The sequence below is a fragment of the Gorilla gorilla genome, chromosome 21, assembly GCF_029281585.2.
Source record: "Gorilla gorilla gorilla isolate KB3781 chromosome 21, NHGRI_mGorGor1-v2.1_pri, whole genome shotgun sequence".
Taxonomy (NCBI): domain Eukaryota; kingdom Metazoa; phylum Chordata; class Mammalia; order Primates; family Hominidae; genus Gorilla; species Gorilla gorilla.
The window spans coordinates 63,134,327-63,154,262 of record NC_073245.2 but is presented as its reverse complement, the minus strand read 5'-3'; the positions used below and the strand labels follow the sequence as shown (position 1 = coordinate 63,154,262).

The 19,936-nt window shown below is 50.9% G+C and overlaps 1 protein-coding gene across 3 annotated transcripts in view; it reads right to left on the bottom strand.

The window, feature by feature from the left end:
* Positions 1 to 11,301: 11,301 nt before the first annotated feature.
* BCAS4 (breast carcinoma amplified sequence 4) overlaps positions 11,302 to 19,936 on the bottom strand; it is an 82,066-nt gene continuing 73,431 nt past the window's right edge. For 2 of the 3 annotated variants that reach the window (XM_031005044.3, XM_031005042.3), the window contains one exon: positions 11,302 to 11,993. In XM_031005044.3, coding sequence (XP_030860904.1) covers positions 11,871 to 11,993 — 123 coding nt within the window. In that variant the 3' untranslated portion in view covers positions 11,302 to 11,870. Of the gene's footprint in view, positions 11,994 to 12,385; positions 12,483 to 19,936 lie in introns of all 3 variants that reach the window. The other variant, XM_055373211.2, reaches the window with a different exon arrangement.

The window sequence follows — 19,936 nt, the reverse complement described above, 5'->3', positions numbered from 1 at the left end:
CTTATTGCCAAATAAGTACTACCATACAGAAGTGTAGTTCCTTTACTACTTAGATCTCAGACTACTAGTACTGAGTCCTCGAGATGAGGCTCAAGAATTATCACTAGGTGGTTCGTTTTTTGTTTGTTTTTGAGATGGAGTCTTGCTCTGCTGCCCAGGCTGGAGTGCAGTGGCGCCATCTCAGCTCACTGCGACCTCCGCCTCCTGGGTTCAAGCGATTCTCCTGCCTCACCTTCGCAAGTACTGCTGGGACTACAGGCACGTGCCCCCATGCCTGGATAATTTTTTTTTGTATTTTTAGTAGAGACAGGGTTTCACCGTGTTAGCCAGAATGGTCTCCATCTCCTGACCTTGTGATCCGCCCGCCTCAGCCTTTCAAAGTGCTGGGATTACAGGCGTGAACCACCACACCCATCCATCTCTACGTGGTTCTATGCCACTAACATTTGAGAACCATTTAGCTTGATGGAAATTTTCTTTCCCTAATGAAATTAAGTAGAACATGTTGAACACATGGATTTTGCAGAGTATCAGGCAGTGTTTTGTTTTTCTGCCTGTTGTGACCCTTACTTCCAGCGCCCCTGCTGAGCAATAATTAGGTGCCAGTTGAGGCATGTTTCACCAAAATGTCATGGAGGAACATCTCAAAAGCTTCCAGAAGACTAGAAATGAAGAGGCTGCTCCCACCATTAGGAAATGGCATTCCAACATTACCAATTATCAGTGGGTCACCCTGAGGTAATCTAGAAGAAAAACATCTTAGCTGATACAAACTTGACAGGTTTGAAAATAAAAGGCATTTCTCCCAGCTGCTGGAAAGTTGGCTTGAAAGCTTGACCAAAGCAAGGTCCCCATTTGCTAATTCTTTGCATCCTGCTTCCCACCAACTTGTACCACTTCAGTAACGGACTACTCGCTGTAACTTGAATGTAGTGGAGCTACAGTATAGGTGGGGTTGTGTTTTAAAGTCAGCATATAAGAGTTGCATATAGTCAAAATCACCCCCGAAAGTTCTTGTCATTATTTCAAAGTGTCCAACCAAGAGGAGGGGACGTGGGAAGGAAGGTCCCTATTCATTTCCAGAACAAATCTTCCACGCTATTTAATGAGTTTGGCTGCATGTGTGTGTTTTCAGCATACAGCGTTAATGGATCTGTGATGCAAACCCCTTCCCCATCCAGGACACCACCTAACCTTAAGGTGTAAGACCATTTAAACCTGAACTGGTTTTTGCAATTAAAAATCCTTATTTTGGCCGGGCGTGGTGGCTCACGCCTGTAATCCCAGAACTTTGGGAGGCTGAGGCAGGTGGATCACCTGAGGTCAGGAGCTTGAGACCAGCCTGGCCTACATGGTGAAACCCTGTCTCTACTAAAAATACAAAAATTAGCCGGGCATGGTGGTGGGCGCCTGTAACCCCAGCTACTCAGGAGGCTAAGCCAGGAGAATCACTTGAACCGAGGAAGCGGAGGTTGCAGTGAGCCAAGATCACGCCATTGCACTCCAGCCTGGGTGACGAGTGAAACTCCGTCTTAAAAAAAAAAGAAAAAAAATCCTTATTTTATTTATGTACCTTTAATAATGTCTTATTACTATAAGTGAAGCAAAATGGATACTTTAATAAGCAGAGCAGGCACCTTTTAGGAACCATAAAGCAGCAGTAAAAGGGCTTTTCCAATATACTTGATGTGAGTGCTGTACTGGCTGCCATCCTAGACTGCAGTGGGACGTGACAGCTGTGTACATGAAGTAGCCAGTCTAGGAATCAAAAGTAGAGATCCCGCCTTGGAGAGATGGAGGAAGAGACAGTGGCATGACTTAGCCATTGCCACTCCGTCTGCCAGCAAAGCTGGATCAGCATCCCCTGGGGAAGCTCAACTAGAACCCTCTCCCCCAAGGACAGGACTCCGGACAAGGGGCTCCGCTACACCCTACAAGGACAATGTTGTTCCTAAAAACACCTGAATCTTAGGCATTGTGAATACACAGCTACCCAACGGGTATTTTCAGAACGGATGTGTAGTTCTGGGACTAATTGTAAAGCACTGGAATCCAAGGTATTTGAGTCCTCAAAACAGTCCAACCCCAATCCTCCGCACTCTCCTCCAAAAACCCCCAAACCTTGTATTGGGAGTAGGAACTCCAGGTTTCAGGTGCTGACATGGAGGTGCAGAGAAGCTAACTTGTCCTGACATCTCAGCTAGCAAAGGGGAAGCTGCTGACTAGGACATGGGATATCTGAGTCCACAGCCACCGGTATTTCCGGCCACACCATGCACCTGGGCCTAGGATAGAGACTGGCCTTGGAAGAAAGTTGGCTGCTGCTATGAATGAAAAGATGTGTGAGCCCCACTCTCACAGTGTTCAGTCCCTGGCTCAGCGTTCCCCAAACTGACTCACACTCCACCACCATTGTCAGTTGTGCCACATCTGCCTCCCAACTGCTTTATGTTCTTAGTATGTCTCAACTCCCGCCACCACTTTTTTGGGGGGACAGGGTCTCCTTTGTCACACAGGCTGGAGTGCAGTGGCACGATTACAGCTCTGCAGCCTCAACCTCCTGGTCTCAGGCAATCCTCCTGCCTCAGCCTCCCGACTACTGGGATTACAGGTGTGAGCCACCATGCCTCACCCTCACTCCCCCTTTTAAAGGAAAACGATGTCACCAAAAAGCAAAATCAGCATAATTTGCTACAAATTCAGATGACCATAAAAGTGACTATGAAAGTAAATACAAGACAAACATTAGATTTTTGCTCCCTGTTATCGCATGCTGAGGCTGCAAGCCTGAGACTTGCGCTATTAAAAAGGAAAATCAGGCCGGGTGCGGTAGCTCATGCCTGTAATGCCAGCACTTTGGGAGGCTGAGGCAGGTGGCTCACCTGAGGTCAAGAGTTCGAGACCAGCCTGACCAACATGGAGAAACCCATCTCTACTAAAAATACAAAAAAATTTAGCCGGGCATGGTGGCACATGTCTGTAATCCCAGCTACTCAGGAGGCTAAGGCAGGAGAATCGCTTGAACCGGGGAGGCAGAGGTTGTGGTGAGCCAAGATCGCGTCATTGCACTCTAGCCTGGGCAACAAGAGCGAAATTCCGTCTCAAAAAAAAAGAAAATCAGAGCAGGGTCCCAGGTCCATAAGCACCAAAATGAGCCTCAGCCCAGACCCACCTTATCCCAGGATGACTCTGCTACCTCTAGCATGCCGGATAGTGCTGAGCTAGGGGTTGACAGATGGGCTTCAAGCCCAGCCTGGGCTCTGGCTCCAAGAGCTGCTCAGGGAACTCTGCTTCCTTTAGCAGTGACTACTCACTTTGCTTTACCCAACCTCAGACCCTTTTATATTAATTAGGACTCTCACTGGCAGGTAACGGGAAATCCAGCTCAGACGGTGCTTAATAAAGGTGACAAGGGGGCAACTGGGCTGTGTCTGGGGAGGGCAAACTGCTCAGGGACATCACCAAGGATTCAGGTTTTCTGTCTCCATCCTGCCACCCACAGGGACACTTCATCCTAGGCAGGCACCCCGGTATTCATAGGGTGCCTTCCACTTACCTAACCTGAGAGGTTTCCCCTTCATTCAGTATTAAGAATCCTGAATTCTGAGCCAACTGGACCATTCCAGAACATCCGACTAAGCTGATGGGCTTAGTCCAAAGCTACCTGGTCAGTCACTGAGCTAGCATTACCCTGGTTGGCTTAGACTAGTCAGGACCCATCTCTGAAGCTCAGGTGAAAGCAATTCAACCCAAAACTGGAAACCAATTCAAACCCAATTCCATGCTACACTCAGAAGGTGCAGAGGGATGCTGAGAACCCAGCACTTCAAAGCAAGCCTTGTGCCACAGGAAAACCAGATAAAAGGTGCAACTGCTCCAACTCAGAAGACGAAGTAAATCCTGAAAAATCTCTTGACTGGTATTCTTTGGAAGCAAGTGATTCCCAGCCCTGGCTACATACTGAAATCACCTGGGGAGGTTTAAAGACAGGGGATGCTAAGTTTCCCCCTCCCCTGCTTGGAGATTCTGATGTAATTGGTTTGAGGTGTGGCCCAGCTGATTCCCAGACAGAACTGGTTTAAAGGGATGCGCAGTGAACGTGGGCTACAAGCTCGAGCCTTCCCCTGAATAGTATGTCTGCTCCAGGCAGTTTCCTTTGAGACCACTTATTCTTTTTCCCCGCCACTCAACAAACACCTGCTAGCAGCCTAAGAAGAACCTGTACACTCAGAGATGCAACCTGCATGTAGAAAACCATTTCAAGAGTGTAGACTTGCCCCAACATCTCCTCAGTTCATCCCGGCAACAAGGAGACCGTGGCCTAAGCTGGAATCCTTACCTTCTGGGTAGAGTCCCCACTGCAGCAGCACCAGGCTTGGGGATGCCAACAGAAGACCCACTCCTCCAGGTCTCCTCCCTTTCATTCACCTCGGCCTGGCTCCTCCAGATGAAACTGCTCATTACGTCTAAAACGGAGCATCTCCATGGAAGGCCCAGTGAGAAACCCCTCCTGGTTGAAGAGGCTGGCCTCAGGTGCTCAGGCCTCACTGGTTTGGTTTTTAAGGGGAACCGTATGTTCATTCTGACCAAATATAATGCTTGTGTCCCCTGCAGTCCTCCCCTTAACTGCTTCTCCAAACCCAGCATCATGAGCAGTCCTTAAAGCACACTCTGCCAGAAGGCCCAGCAAAGACTGCAGAGGCCAGCCTCAGACCTGCTGCCCTCCACTCCCTCCTACTGCTGCAAGCCTGAAATGCATCAAGCTGATGATCACCTGTAAGAATTTCCAGGCTTTTGAGCCCATAGCAAGCCCAGGGAACTCGGAGAGGAGATTCTGTGACAGCTGCTTGAAATCAGAACTACTTGGAACTCCTTCCAAAGATGTTTGCACTCTTCACCATAATGCAAAGTGGGATTTAGTGGGATTTTGCTTTAAGATGGAGAGGAAGGTTCCTGGAAACCTGTAGCTGCCTGGGTCAACTAAACATCTCCAAGGAGTTGGTAAACCCTGTAAGCAGACATTGTGGGGTACCTGTCTAGCTTCTAACCTTCCCAAGAACTCCCCTTTTTACCCCAAGAAGGAGAGTTTTTATCATAAGTAGGTGTTGGATTTTGTCAAATGCTTATTTTCTGCATCTATTGAGATGATCATGTGGTTTTTGTCCCTTATTAATATGGTGTGGTACACCGATCTTCAGATGTTAAACCAACCTTGCACTCCTGGAAGAAATCCTGCTTGGTTATGGCATATAATCCTTTTTTATATGTTGCTGGATTCTGTTTCCTGATATTTTCTTGATTTTGCATTTTGTATTCTTGTGGAATATTGGTGTAGCTTTCTTACAATGTCTGACCTGGTATCAGTCACCTCCCAAAGGAGAGCCCTGGACAGCACACACTTCTCTAGTGGGACCCCATGCCTCATCCTCAGGGAGTTTGGAATTGGGGTACAGAGGTGCTAGCTAGACTGCCAGTTGCTTGAACTGCAGTGACCATCTAGCTGCCATCCTCCACCACATTAAGCTGAGACCGAGATGCATTTCTTCACACACTCCATATCCTTGGAATAAATTTCCCATTGTCTGAGTCTCTGGTTCTACGGATCTCAAATGCAAATGCCCACAGGGGCTAGTCAAGTGAAATAAATTAGTGAAATAATTTGAGTATAAGAAAAGCCTGGAGACCAGGACCCCACCTCCAAAGCAACTTGACTTTATGTAGCTCATTGTTTAAAATTAGAATATCTGGCACTAAAAACAGTGGGCTCACATTCTTAAGGCAACAAGCAAACAAACAGGAAATTCAGTTCTTTATATGCATTCTCCTAATTTTTAATTGGTGGCAACTGATTTTAACCATTTTTTGAATAGGCAAACACCAAAATATCAAAACTTTTAAAGAACAGTGAAAAGGATACCTCTCACCCCAGATATCCACCATTCTCAAATTTGTGTTTATCCTTCCAGAGAATAGTAATGTCTTTTTCACATAGATAATAGCATACCACATACATTTTTCTGCATTTGGCTTTCATATCTTGGCGATGTTTCCACACCAATTCATAAAGAACTCTTAACCCATTTTTACAACATTATAGTATTCCATCATATGGTTGGGCTATAAAGGAATAAAACCCAGATCAATAATCACTTGGGTTCTTTCTAATCTTTTGCTATCTCACTGTGCAGTGACTAACCTTGTACATTTATCTTTTCTTTCTTGTGCGTGTAAGCTGGATTCCTAGGGGTGGAATTACTGGGTCCGAGGACATTTCCCCCCCAACCCCCCTTTTTTTTTTAAGAGATGGGGTTTTGCTTTGTCATCCAGGCTGGAGTGCAGTGGCATGATCACGGCTTACTGCAGCCTCAACCTCCTGGGCTCACTCAAGCGATCCTGCTGCCTCAGCCTACTGAGTAGCTAGGACCATTTCTAATTTTGTTAGGTATGCCAATTGCCCCCCATGAGAATGGTGTCCCACCATCAATGTACAAGAATATGTTTCTTCAAAATACCACCAGCAAGACCAGGCACAGTGGCTCATGCCTGTAATCCCAGCACTTTAGGAGGCTGAGGCAGGTGGATCACTTGAGGCCAGGAGTTTGAGACCAGCCTGGCCAACATGGCAAAACCCCATCTTTACTAAAAACACAAAAATTAGCTTGGCATGGTGGTGCACACCTGTAATCCCAGCTACTTGGGTGCCTGAGGTGGGAGGATCATTTGAGCCCAGGAGGCAGGGGTTGCAGTGAGCTGAGATCACACCACTGCACTCCAGCCTGGGCAACAGAGCAGACTCTGTCTCAAAAAAAAAAAAAAATTCAATAGTGTCATCAAAAATTTTAACCCTTGCCAGCCTGAAATGTGAAAAATCTCGGGTATTTTTCCATACTTATTGGCATACATTAAGGTTGAGTATCTTTTCATGTGTTGCATTTTCTGTGAAACTCCTGTTCATAGCCTTTGCCTGTTTTGCTACTGTTTCCCTTTTTTGTAGGTGACATTTATTAGGGAGATTATCCCTTTGTAGCATGAGATGCAAATTTATTTTCCCAATTGTCATCTATCTTCTGAATTTGCTTAGGATTTTGTTGTTTTGGGATTTTTTGGTTGAGTTTTCCGTTGGTTTTGCCATGCAGAAGTTTAAAAATTTTATATATATATAATCAAATTGACCTCTTTTATGGCTTCTCGATTTTGTACACTTCGCCAATGTTTTTAACCTATTTCTTCAATAGATTCATTTTATTTTACTTTCTAAGACAGGGTAACACTTTGTCACCCAGGCTGGAGTGCAGTGGCACAATCTCAGCTCACTGCAGCCTCAAGTTCCCTGGCTCGAGCAATCTTCCCACCTCCCACCAAGTAGCTGGGTCTATAGGCAAGCACCACCATGCCTGGCTAATTTTTCTATTTTTTACAGAGAAGGGGTTTTGCTATGTTGCCCATGCTGGTCTTGAACTCCTGAGCTCAAGCGATCCACCCACCTTGGCCTCCCAAAGTGGTAGGATTCAGGTGTGAGCCACTGCACCTGGCCAATAGATTCATTTTATACATTAAGCTCCTAATTGATTTGCAATCCAGGTGTGCTGAGTGAGGTATGGAGCTCTATTTTTTCCAGAAGTTTACCCAATTGTCACAACATGAAAACATCTTAAAACAATTCAGGGCAAACCACACATTTCTGCCAATCAGATACAACCCCATGGGCTGCTACCTTGAAACCTCTTGCTTTGGTGAGCACGAAGTTCACATCCGCTGGGAAAGCGGGAAAGGGGGTTGACCGAAGAGCCTTGCTCTTGGGAAGAAATCTGCAGTGACCTTTCTACTGGTGTCCATGTCCAACATCAGCCACAAAAGAAAAAGACTGGCAGGTCTCGGTGGCTCACGACTGTAATCCCAGTACTTTGGGTGGCCAAGGTAGGAGGATCGCTTGAGCCCAGGAGGTTGAGACTAGCCTGGACAACATAGCAAAATCCCATCTCTGTTTAAAAAAGAAAAAGATCAGATCACCCTTTCCTAGGCTGCAGTTACCCTTACCAAGGGGTTAGAGGCCATCAATAGTCAGCAATTGAGGACATCATTGACTGGACAATGGAAATGTCAGGCACTTTGCTTTAATGAGGACGCACATGAAGTCACCTGGCACAAGGACAGTGGAGCCGCTCAGAGGACTGAGGTTAGGGGTTGGTGGCAGGGCGCAGTGTCCCGGCCTTCCTTCTCCCCAGATGTTTCCAAGTGTCCCTTAAAGCTCATTGTTTGGCAGTGCAAATCCTAGGAACTTTGGAACGGCTACTTCCAGTTCACTTGTCACCTTTTCCCCATAGATTTCCTGTGCAACCTCACCCCTCCTAACAGGACAGGGAAACCCAGAGAGAGCAGCCTCCATTCTCCCATGACTTCTAACTCTGACATGTAAGGGCAGTCCCTGAGTCACTCGCTGTTCAGGCCCTCGGATGCCGCTGGTCAACTGAGAAACGCAGGACAATCAACCCTTTCCCCATCACAGCCCGGGCCCTGCAACAGCAGCCTCCCATTACTGAGAGCCCCTCACCAGTGTGCCCAGCATGCACACAGCTCACCTCATGTCACCCTCACCACAACCCATCAGGCCAGAGCCATCCTCATGTCTTACCACAGGGGCAGCTGGACTCAGAGAGAGCAAGTGAAAAGCCCAGCTCACACAGCTAAGAGGCATGGGAGCGGACAGTGCTGCCAGGCAGGCTCACCTCAGGGCCATGCTCTAGCGTGGGGCCTGTGGGTCCCTGCTTTAGGACACTCAACATTGCTGTGGCTTAATCACGTGGGATTTCCTTCCAACTCTCCCTGGCCCGTTTCAGGCGCTGGGAGGAGAAAGAAGCCTGGGAGTGCCCAACACTCAGCAGATACTCACCCTTCTGGAAATGAGTGTCCTCAACTGCTTGTCTAAAAAATTAACATTAGCTTTCTCCTTTTTCTTCTTTTTTGAGATAGGGTCTCGCTCTGTTGCCCAGGCTGGAGTGCAGTGGCACGATCTTGGCTTGCTGCAACCTCCACCTCCCAGATTCCAGCGATTCTCCTGCCTCAGCCTCCCGAGTAGGTGGGATTACAGGGGTGCACCACAGCACCTGGCTAATTTTTGTATTTTTAGTAGAGATGAGGTTTCACTATGTTGGCCAGGCTGGTCTCGAATTCCTGACCTCAAGTGATCTGCCCACCTTGGCCTCCCAAAGTGCTGGGATTACAGGCGTGAGCCACCGCACCCGGCCAACTTTCCATCCAACGCGTGCTCTCCCTGAGCACACTGGGGCATGCAGAGTGTCCAAGCTCCCTTCGATAAAAACAGTCCCAGCCAATACAACACAGCCATGAGAATGATCTACAGTGACACAGCAACAGTGACACCTCCCAAGGTAACATCAAGCCAGTGAGGCCAGAGACAAGAGATGACACACCGTAGGTACACATCCCGTGTGTCCTCTCTTTATACAGAGCACAGAAACAAGAAACTCCAGTCCATATGGTTAGATGTCAGTATGCTGTCAGCCTGGGGTGGGGGTGGGTATGGGCATGGACCAGAAGGGGGAATGAGGGGCTGCTCAGTGCTGATAATGTTGGTTGCTCAGTCTGGTGAGGCTTAAATAGATACATTCAGTTTGTGAAAAATTTAGTGAACCACTTAGGCACCCCTTTCTGTACTGTAAATTATACTTCAATAAAAGTTTGTGCCAACACTACATTTTGGGAGGCCGAAACAGGAGGGTCCCCTGAGCCCAGAAGTTCAAGACCAGCCTGAACAACATAGGGAGACCCTGTCTCTACAAAAAATAAAACAAATTTGAAAAGTTGCCAGGCATGGTGGTGCACATTTGTGGTCCCAGCTACTTGGGAGGCTGAGGCAGGAGGATCACTTGAGCCCAGGAGTTTGAGGTTTCAGGGAGCCATGATCACACCACTGCACTCCAGGCTGGGTGACAGGTGTCTCATTTAAAGAAAAAAAAATTGTAAAAGTCACCTCAATAAAAAATTGCTGGCCGGGCATGGTGGCTCACACCTGTAATCCCAGCACCTTGGGAGGCCAAAGTAGGAGGATCACCTGAGGTCAGGAGTTCGAGACCAGCCTGGCCAACATGGCGAAACCCCGTCTCTACTAAAAATACAAAAATTAGCTGGACGTGGTGGTGTGCTCCCATAATCCCAGCTCCCTGGGAGGCTGAGGCAGGAAATAGCTTGAACTCGGGAGGCGGAGGTTGCAGTGAGCTGAGATCACGCCACTGCACTACAGCTTGGGTGACAGAGTGAGACTCCATCTCAAAAAAAAAAGAAAAGAGAAGAAAAATGCTGACTTTTCCAGAAACAAGGGGTCTACCTATATCTCTGAATTCCAAAAATTGTCCTAAACTATTTCCCTGCTTTTCTGTTTTTAATTTTTAAAAACATTTTTAGCCAAGATCTCACTTGGTTACCCAGGCTAGAGTGCAGTGGCACAATCATGGCTCACTGCAGCCTCAACCTCCCAGGCTCAAGCAATCCTCCCACCTCAGCCTCCCAAGTAGCTGGGACCACAGATGTGCACCAGCACGCCAAGCTAATTTTTGTATTTTTGGTAGAGATATGGTCTCATTATGTTGCCCAGGCTGGTCTCAAACTCCTGGGCGATCTGCCTGCCTCGGCCTCCCAAAGTGCTGGGATCACAGGCATGAGCCGCTGCACCTGGCCTCTACTCTATCTTGCCAGATTCATTATTTTAGGCTTCCTTGAAAAACTTTTTCGGGGTGTGGGGGACAGGGTCTTGCTCTGTTGCACATGCTAGGGTGCAGTAGAACAATCATGGCTCACTGCAGTCTTGACCCTGTGCATAAGTGACCCTCCTGCCTCAGCCTCCCAAGATGCTGGGATTACAGGCATGAGTCACCTTGCCCAGGCAGATTATCTTGAAATTCTAATGCAGATTTACAGTTCAGTCCTGTATGTGCATAGGGGAATTATGTGTGTGTTCTTGGCTCTTCGAGGAATTCCAGAAATACCCATTGCAGGTTGAAGCCACAGTGAGAAATCTGGAGTGTTAGGACAATAGCAGGAAACTCATCTGCATGGGAAGAAATGTGGGTAAACAAGCCTTTGAAGACCCTGGAGGTCCTAATGACCTCTGCACTCTTGCTGGAAATCCAAAGGCCAGGACTACCCCTCCCTCAGCTGGAGCCTCATCAGCAGGTGCCCAGGATCAGGCCCTCGCAGGTGAGGCACAGGAGGAACCTTCTAGAAAACACTGCACAGGTGAAAAGGAAACTATCACTCCCCGTCATTCTCACACCAGACCAGGGCTGAGCTCTTGACACCTTTATTGGAAGTATCCTCAAGGCTGTGGGCACCGAGGTCTGGAGGCAACAGAAGCAGCATCCACCCACCCACCACAGTGGCAGAGCGCACCCCGTGCAAAAACCCATCACAGAGAGAAGGACCATGGAGCCCCTGCAAAGCCATCATGGAGAGAAGGAAAGTCCCCACTGTCCATCAGCCCCGGCCGGGCCTGGTCCCTCAACCCCTGTAGAACCCCAGGCAGGCCGATGTGGGAGGCATCACCACACGTGGGTTCCAACTGCTTCTCCAAACCCTGTGGTCTCACATGAGGCAGGGAGGAAATTTGAAAATGGCAGCAGCCTGGGCACGGAGGCTCCTGCCCATAATCCCACCACTTTGGAAGGCCAAGGTGGGTGGATCACTTGAGCCCAGGAGTTTGAGATCAGTCTGGACAACATAGTGAGACCCCATCTCGACATTTTTTAAAATATTTTTAAAATATAAAATAAACAGCAATACAAAGAAAAAACCCCCAAGCTGCAGCATGTACACAATGTCACTTTCCAGTGTTCCTGATGGGAAGACCGCAAAGCTCACAAAGGCCGAGGGCAGGTGCAGGGGTGGTGCTGTGCTTCCCCAGCGTCCACAGGAAAATAGTCCTCCGTCCTATACAGTGTGGGCAGCTTGTACGTCACGGGCACCGGTGCAGATGACTTCTGCAATGACAAGAAATGGTGCTCTATCAGCGATTTGGATCCACTTGTTCCATGACCCAGGAATTCCCGGTCTACAAGTTCATCCTGCAGGACTCACACATATGACCAAAGACTCTGAGCTCCTCTGACAGCACTGCCTGTGACAGCCAAAGCCGGCCACCCAAAGGGACCAAGGCATCCATGTCAGGCCCTCTCCACAATGGAATACTCTGTAGGCATCAAGAAGAGCCAGGCAGCCCAGGCGCAGTAGCTCATGACTGTAATCCCAGCACTTTGGGAGGCCAAGGCAGGCGGATCACTTGAGGTCAGGAGTTTGAGGCCAGCCTGGCCAACACAGTCAAAGCCCGTCTCTACTAAAAATACAGAAATTAGCCGGGCATGGTAGCGCGCACCTGTAATCCCAGCTACTTGGGAGGCGGAGGCAGGAGAATCACTTGAACCCGGGAGACGGAGGTTGCAGTGAGCTGGGATTGTGCCACTGCACTCCACCTAGAAAACAGAATGAGACAATGTCTCGGGGAAGAAAAAAGAAAAAGCCAGGCAGATCAATATGTTCTGGCAGAGAAGGACTGAGAAAGCAAGGTGAGAAGAGTAGACATGTGACAAAGGGACCTATACCGACACGTGACAGCTCTGCAGGGCCATCTCAGAGCCTGGGTACAGTGGCTGTGGTTGGTGGCATGACTGATTTTTTTTTTCTTTTGAGACGGAGTCTCGCTGTCACCCAGCCTGGAGTACAGTGGTGCCATCTTGGCTCACTGCAACATTCACCTCCTGGGTTCAAGCAATTCTCCTGCCTCAGTCTCCTGAGTTAACCGGGATTATAGGCATGCGCCACCACGCCCGGCTAATTTTTTTTCTTTTTTTTTTTTTAGTAGAGATGAGGTTTTGCCATGTTGGTCAGGCTAGTCTCAAATTCCTGGCCTCCGGTGACTCGCCCGCCTCGGCCTCCCAAAGTGCTAGGATGACAGGCGTGAGCCACCGCGCCCCGGCCAGGACTGATTTTTCTTCCACTGTGTACCCATCTGTGCTGCCTGGAGTTCCCGCCATATGCATGTGCTACTCTTTCAAAAAACAAAACCATTTTAAGAAGTGCTTCCTCGTTTCTGGTGAGGATTTTTGTGGAGGGAGGCAGAGAAGGGGAGATTTCCCATCGAGCCGCTCACTGTGCGCTGGCTGGCGGGCTCCTGCAGGCTGCTGAGCATCTCCAGGAAAAACCAGGTCACCAAGAACCACCTGGAATGACGGCTGTCAAACCTGGCCATGCGCTGGAATCTCCTGGGAGTTTTATGAAATACTGATGCCCGGGGCCCACGCCAGGGGGTCAGATGTCTCTAGTCGGGGGCGTGGCCTGGGTGTGGGACATTTCACAGCTCCCAGGTGATGCTCATGCAGAGTCCAGGTTGCAAGGACCACGGCCTGCACCAGAAGAAGGAGAGGGCTCCTGGGCTACTGCTCCTGGTTGGAGCCGGTGGAGATGAGCAAGGATGCATGGTCAAGGAGGACAGAGGGAGGGGACATTCTCGCCACCCTCTAACCCTGTCCCCCAGCTCCCTGCACTGTCTCGTCTCCTGGCCACCTCTGCCCACCCTGGCTGAGACCCAGTTCTGGCTACAGCTGAAAGCTGGGTGTCAGTACAGGGATGTGGGCTCCAGACTATGGCCAATGACAGCTTCCCCACTGCCAGACACCTCTGCAGGCCCCTCCCCATGCTGCCTGCTCCCCTTCCCTCCCCTCCCCCTGCACTTGACACCATGACCCCAGTGCAGAGGGGGAGATCAAGACTCAGGAGGTGCCCTGCCCCAAGTCACACATCCTCCAAGCATCTGTCTACCAGCCGCCAACTCACAATGCACCAGGCCAGCCCTGTCCTGTGCACTGAGGACACAGCTGTGAACAAGACAACCATCCCAGCTTTCATGGGGCATGGCACTTAGTGGGGACACAAATGAACCAGGAGAAACAATGCCACCCTATGATGCGGGCTGATGGCAGGACGGGCACAAAGGCCTGGGGAACCCAGATGGGGCCTCAGCTCATCCTAGAGGGTTGGGGGAGTTTCCGGGTGCTGAGCCGTCTAGGACCTTCACAGCCTCAGCAGCAACTGGCCAGGAGTCAGGAGAATGGGGGTATAGAGGTACCAAGGGACGGTGTTCCAGGCCGAGGGAACAGCCTGTGCTGAGTGGGTGGAGTGTGGGGGCTGCGGGGATCAGTGCGTAGACAGGGAGGAAGCCAGACAAAGGGCTGGGGTCCACTTGGGATCTTGCAAGCCAAGCTATGACCTTGATCCCATGAGCACTGAGGGCCTTTGCAGCTCGTAAGCAGGAGGCTGTGTGTGTGATGAGGTCTGCGCTTCAGGAAGAGCAGGAGAGAGAATACACTCTAGGGGCGACAGTGGAGACAGCAGGAGGCTGTTTCATGTGTCCCCCAAAAGTGAGAGTGGCCAGGTAATCACGTCTGGGCTCCAGGGCCTTGACTTACCACCACACCACACCGAGCCTGTTGCAGAAGGGAACCATCAAAGGATCTTAAATAAGCTAAAACATGCTCTGACATCTAGGGACCTCATACCAGCCTGCGTCACCACCTCCACATCTGGAAAACCAGGACAAGTGACGCACCTGGCCAAGGGTGAACCTCAAACACGGCGAATGGAACGTTGTGCCCAGCCAATCCTCAGTCAGCCACTCTTGGCTCAGCCTGCTCAGGGGATGACTCGGGAGACGAGGTCTATTCCTGCCTGCCCCTCCTCTCCTAGCACGTTCCCCAGCTTCCCCTGCCTCTGTGGGTCAGTGGACACACGTCCCCCTGATGGCACTGCAATCAGAACACAAACAGGAGCTGAGCCACAAGATACATCTCCAGCCAGAGGGCTGCGGCTGGTGGGTAACCCACAGGTGTGGAATTTCACCTTCTTTCTTTTTAATGATGGCCTGAGAACTGGCTGTCATGATATCTAGAAAATGCAACATTCAAGTGAATCATGGGAGTTCAAAGCCAGCCCCTCTCATCCTGACACATGACTAGGGGCCAAAGAGTGTTCTGTGATCTGAAAAGACACGGCCCTTCTTCTCCTGGTCCTGAGGACCCAGGCAAGGGTCAGTGACCAGGCCAGGCCAGAGCCAGTGTCCGGCCCAGCCAGGTGGCCTCTCCTAGGCCAGCTGGGCCTCATCACAACCCCCTGTTCCTTTTTGAAATGGTTCTGTGAAGAGGGATGGAGTTTCTATCTCCTCCCTCAAGGAGATGGATTCTAAAAATGGAGGAAAAATCAATATCATTATGAAGAAGCCAAGGGGAGGGAGTGGCGAGAGGCCGCCGGCAGCTCTAGATGTGATGGTGTCTTTAGGCCTGGAGAGAACTAATGTAAGAAACTCCTAACAATCGCATCCTTCCTGGTCACAGAGGGGAAAGGTCATCCCTGCATTTGGACAAGGGGGTCGCAGGGAGACAAGCTCTGTCGGTGTCTGGCCAAATGTCACAATGGATTATTGAACAGCTGCTTCCCGTGCACTCAGAAAGGAAGTCAATCACTAGGAGCCCCCAGGGGCTCCACGGAGAACAAGCATGCTTTCCTTTTTCAGGAGGGCCACTGGCCTGGAAGACCAGACAGAAGGCTGCAGAGGCTGGTGCCACTCCACATCCACTCAGGCCCAAGCCTGACACCTTGGAGGACATGCTGGAGACACGTGGGTGAGTAACCCATAGCTCTTTGGAGAACTGGGCTGAAGTCAGCCAGGCAGGGGCAGAGGGGCATGAGCCAGGAAGCTCAGGTGTTTCCTCTTCAGACCAAAACACAGTCTTGGAGAGTGGTGGGCATGGGTGGGCGCTGTTTCAGCCTGTCTGTCCACTTCCCCTTGGGGTGCTAGCATCTTGATTATTTTCTTTTTCTTTTTTTTTTGAGATGGAGTCTCGCTCTGTTGCCCAGGCTGGAGTGCAGTGGCGTGATCTTGGCTAACTGCAAACTCTGCCTCCTGGGTTCACGCCATTCTCCTGCCTCAGCCTCCAGAGTAGCTGAGACTACAGGCACCCGCCACCACGTCCAGCTAATATTTTTGTATTTTTAGTAGAGATGGGGTTTCACTGTGTTAGCCAGGATTGTCTCAATCTCCTGACCTCGTGATCCGCCCACCTCAGCCTCCCAAAGTGCTGGGATTACAGGCGTGAGCCACCATGCCCGGCCCCTCTTTTTTTTTTTTTTTTTTTTTTTTTTGAGACAGAGTCTCACTCTGTTGCCCAGGCTGGAATGCAATGGTGCAATCTTGGCTCACCGAAGCCTCCGCCTTCCAGGTTCAAGCAAGTCTCCTGCCTCAGCCTCCTGAGTAGCTGGGATTACTAAAGGTGCCCACCACCACACCCGGCTAATTTTTTTGTATTTTTGTAGAGACAGGGTTTCACCATGTTGGCCAGGCTGGTCTTGAACTCCTGACCTCAAGTGATCTGTCCACCTCGGCCTCCCAAAGTGTTGGGATTACAGGCGTGAGCCACCATGCCCGGCTGCATCTTGATTTTTCTAAGGGATCCCCTTGTGCCCAACTCCCCATCCGAGCAGCTCCCCACCTCCTCCACAGCTCAGGCTGGGGCCAAGAGCAGGCCTAGCCCATGTGAGCAGCTCACTCTCCACCCACAGAGATCAGTCCAGGAGTAAGCATGTGACAGGGCCACTGCGATTCTTGCTACTGGGACAGGGATGCTCTCCCCAGAGGTTCCTGGGAGTTCAGGCGACAGGCCACTCCTGCCACCCCACCAGGGGCCCGCCTGAGAATGAACCCCGCACAGAAGGATGCAGAGTTAGAAGACGCGGCAAGACAAGAGTCCTGCCAATATCACTTGGAGCACCTGAACCCTATTTTGCTGAAGGCTGGAGTTACCCTGGGGCTTTTCCTGTTCATGAGCCTCAAAATTCTTTCTTTAAGCCACACTGACCAGGGTTGCTTGTAACTAAGAGTCCTGCCTGAAATAGATAATAAACCCCCAGGGGTGGCAGCAAGTGCTTTGAAACCAGCCGCCTGAATCAGCAGGTAAGGGCTGGTGTGTGAGGCTGAAGAAAACAACCAGATGCCCGCAGGGCTGTCCGGCTGCAGACGCCCTGGCGGGTGGACAGGACCACGCCCCAGAGGCAGACCCCCTCACCGGCACACCCGCATGCCACGGAAACCACTTTCACACCCGTTCTCTCTTGGACTCTCATGGCAGCCTGCAAGGGAGGAGTCACTATGTCTCAGAGGTCCCGGGAGGGAGGGAGCACTGGAGCTGGGGTCCACTCGGGCCTGTCCAGCTCCAAGACCAGCCCTTGCCCATCGCCCTCTAGGGCTCCTTGAGGATGGAGCAGCAAACTCAAACCCTGGGGTTTTCACCCTTGAAAATCTCAGAGAAGACTTCAGAGCTCTCCACCTCCCACCTCTCGCCCTCCGGCTGGGAATGAGTCCCCGCTGGGGTCCAGGAGGTGCGTCCAACCCTTTGGAATCCGGCTCCCCACCCCCTCCTCTGGGGCCGAAGGCAGGAATGTTCTCTGCTCTGGGATAGGATAGGTCAAGACACAGAAACCTGACACGGCTGTGAGCTCCTCCGCAGCCCACCCCCAGCCCAAGGCCCGCCTCTGCCACAGGGAGTGCTGGGGCGCAGGGCCTGGCTGCTTTCAGAGTCTCCCCACACCCCCGCAGCTCCCTGCGTCCACCTGCACACCTGAGTTCCCAGACCTGCAGGGCACAGGCCAAATGCATGTGTGCTGGGTCGGCTTTGTGATTTTGTGAAAATGGAATTAACTGCAAACATGTAAAAATCAGATTTCCCGTGAAAAGCAGACTGCCGGTTTCTCTTGGAAAATCAGACCACTGGGCAACTCCGGGCCCACAGTCCCTCATGGCTGAAGGTGGCTGAGCTGAGGAGCCCCAGCCTGAGATCCCCACGGTTCCTGTAACCTGCTGCATCTGGCCGAAGCCTCAGAGTTGGCCCCGGCAATCCGTAACACCCAGCAGCTCTGTTTCTCACAAAGACCCCAAATGGCTGTCACAGCACGTGACAGGGTGAAGCCTCAGGCCCCGGCTGGGTTCACAGCCTCTCTTCTGAAGCCCCCCAGTCAGAACAAGCTCTGCTCTAAAGCCAAGCCCACCACCTCAGGGCCTCCGTTTGCCCTGTGCTGCCCTGTTTCTACAAACCCTCCGCAGCCCCTCGCCAGTCTGGGCCCACCCGCATCTCCCTCTCGGGAAGCCCTAATCGCACATCCCTGACCCTGCATGGTTTTTGGGTCAGGGTCAGCAAAATGTTTTCTGTAAAGAGCTAGATAGTAAATATTTTAGGCTTTGCAAACCACACAGTCTCTGTCACAACCACTCAACTCTGCCCAGGTAGTATAAATGCAGCCATAGATATGTAAACAGAAGGCATGGCTGTGTGCCAATAAAACTTTATTAGAAAAGCAATGGCAGGCTGGGTGTGATGGCTCATGCCCGTAATCCCAGCACTTTGGGAAGCTGAGGCAGGCAGATCACCTGAGGTCAGGAGTTCGAGACCAGCTTGGCCAACATGGTGAAATTGCATCTCTACTAAAAATACAAAAATTAGCTGGGTGTGGTGGCGGGTGCCTGTAATCCCAGCTACTTGGGAGGCTGAGGCAGGAGAATTGCTTGAACCTAGGAGGCAGAAGTTGCAGTGAGCTGAGATCACGCCACTGCACTCCAGCCTGGGCAACAGAGCGAGGCTCCATCTCAAAAAAAAAAAAAAAAAAAAAAAAAAGGCAGTGGCAGGCCATATTTGATCCCTAGACCATAGTTTGCCTCTGAATTCAATCTGTTCTCCCAAATAGAACAGCAACAACAAACCCTTCCCTATATCTCCCTTCCAAGTGAGCACTGAATAGTAGGTCATCAGACATGGCTACCCAGTTGCAAGGCGGGCCCACCTCAGTGACTGTCCTTGGGCTTGACTTTTATGTGGTTGGCTGTTCTTGGGTGACCACTGCAGCCCCAGCCAGTCCTGGCTTGCCCAGAACAGGCAAGAGGCACAGGTCAACAGGGCTGCTGGGCCCAGCATCCTCCACCCCAAAAGGAGGGGTGGACACACTGTACCCGTACTCGCAGGCTGGGATCCGAGGTTGTCCAGGGTCTGCCCCAGCCCCCCACAGCCCCACCAGAGCCCGGGCCAGCCCCTGTGAGCCTGAAGCCTCAGGCCGGCCAAGTGGAGGAGCTCAGGTGCCTGCTGCTAGAGGCCCACCCTTCATCCCCCAGGGCACTGGGCACCCCCAGTGCCAGGGAGCTTGAGAGAGGCCCATCCTACTGTGAAAACAACCATGCCTACTACACACCAGGTGACGCTACTTCTAACCTCACAGCAGTCTTTAAGGCAGGGTTTCTCATCCTCCTCTGCCTCACTTTCTTCCTCTACAAAACGGGGATAACGCCATCAGCTTCGCTGAGTCCTGCCTGGAGCATGGCAGTGAGGCCAGAGGTGCTGCAGCTGCCTTGAGACCAGGAAGACAAAATCCACATGCTACGGATGGCAGAACAGCAGCCAGGAGAAGCCTGGATCCCTGACTACTTCCTTGAGACGCCCTGTCAGCTCAACGGGCCACCTTAGTACTTCTTGTCACAAGTAGGAAAAAACAGCAACCTATTTGCTCAAAGCACCAGGTGCAGCCTGATGTACACATCCTCTTGTTCTCATGATCCCTCTGTTAATAGTGAGTCACCCAGGTCACACAGAGAGTAAATGCGCTGAGCTAGGACTCAAGCCCGGGTTATTTAGATAATGAAATGAAAGGATCAGGCTGAGCATGGCAGCCTGTAATCCTAGCCTTTGGGAGGCCAAGGTGGGAGGATTGCTTGAGTCCAAGAGTTCAAGGTCAGCCTAGGCAATAGAACGAGACCCCCATCTCTATAAAAACAAAAACATTAGCTGGTCATGGTGGCACACACCTGTAGTCCCAGCTACGCAGGAGGCCGAGGTGA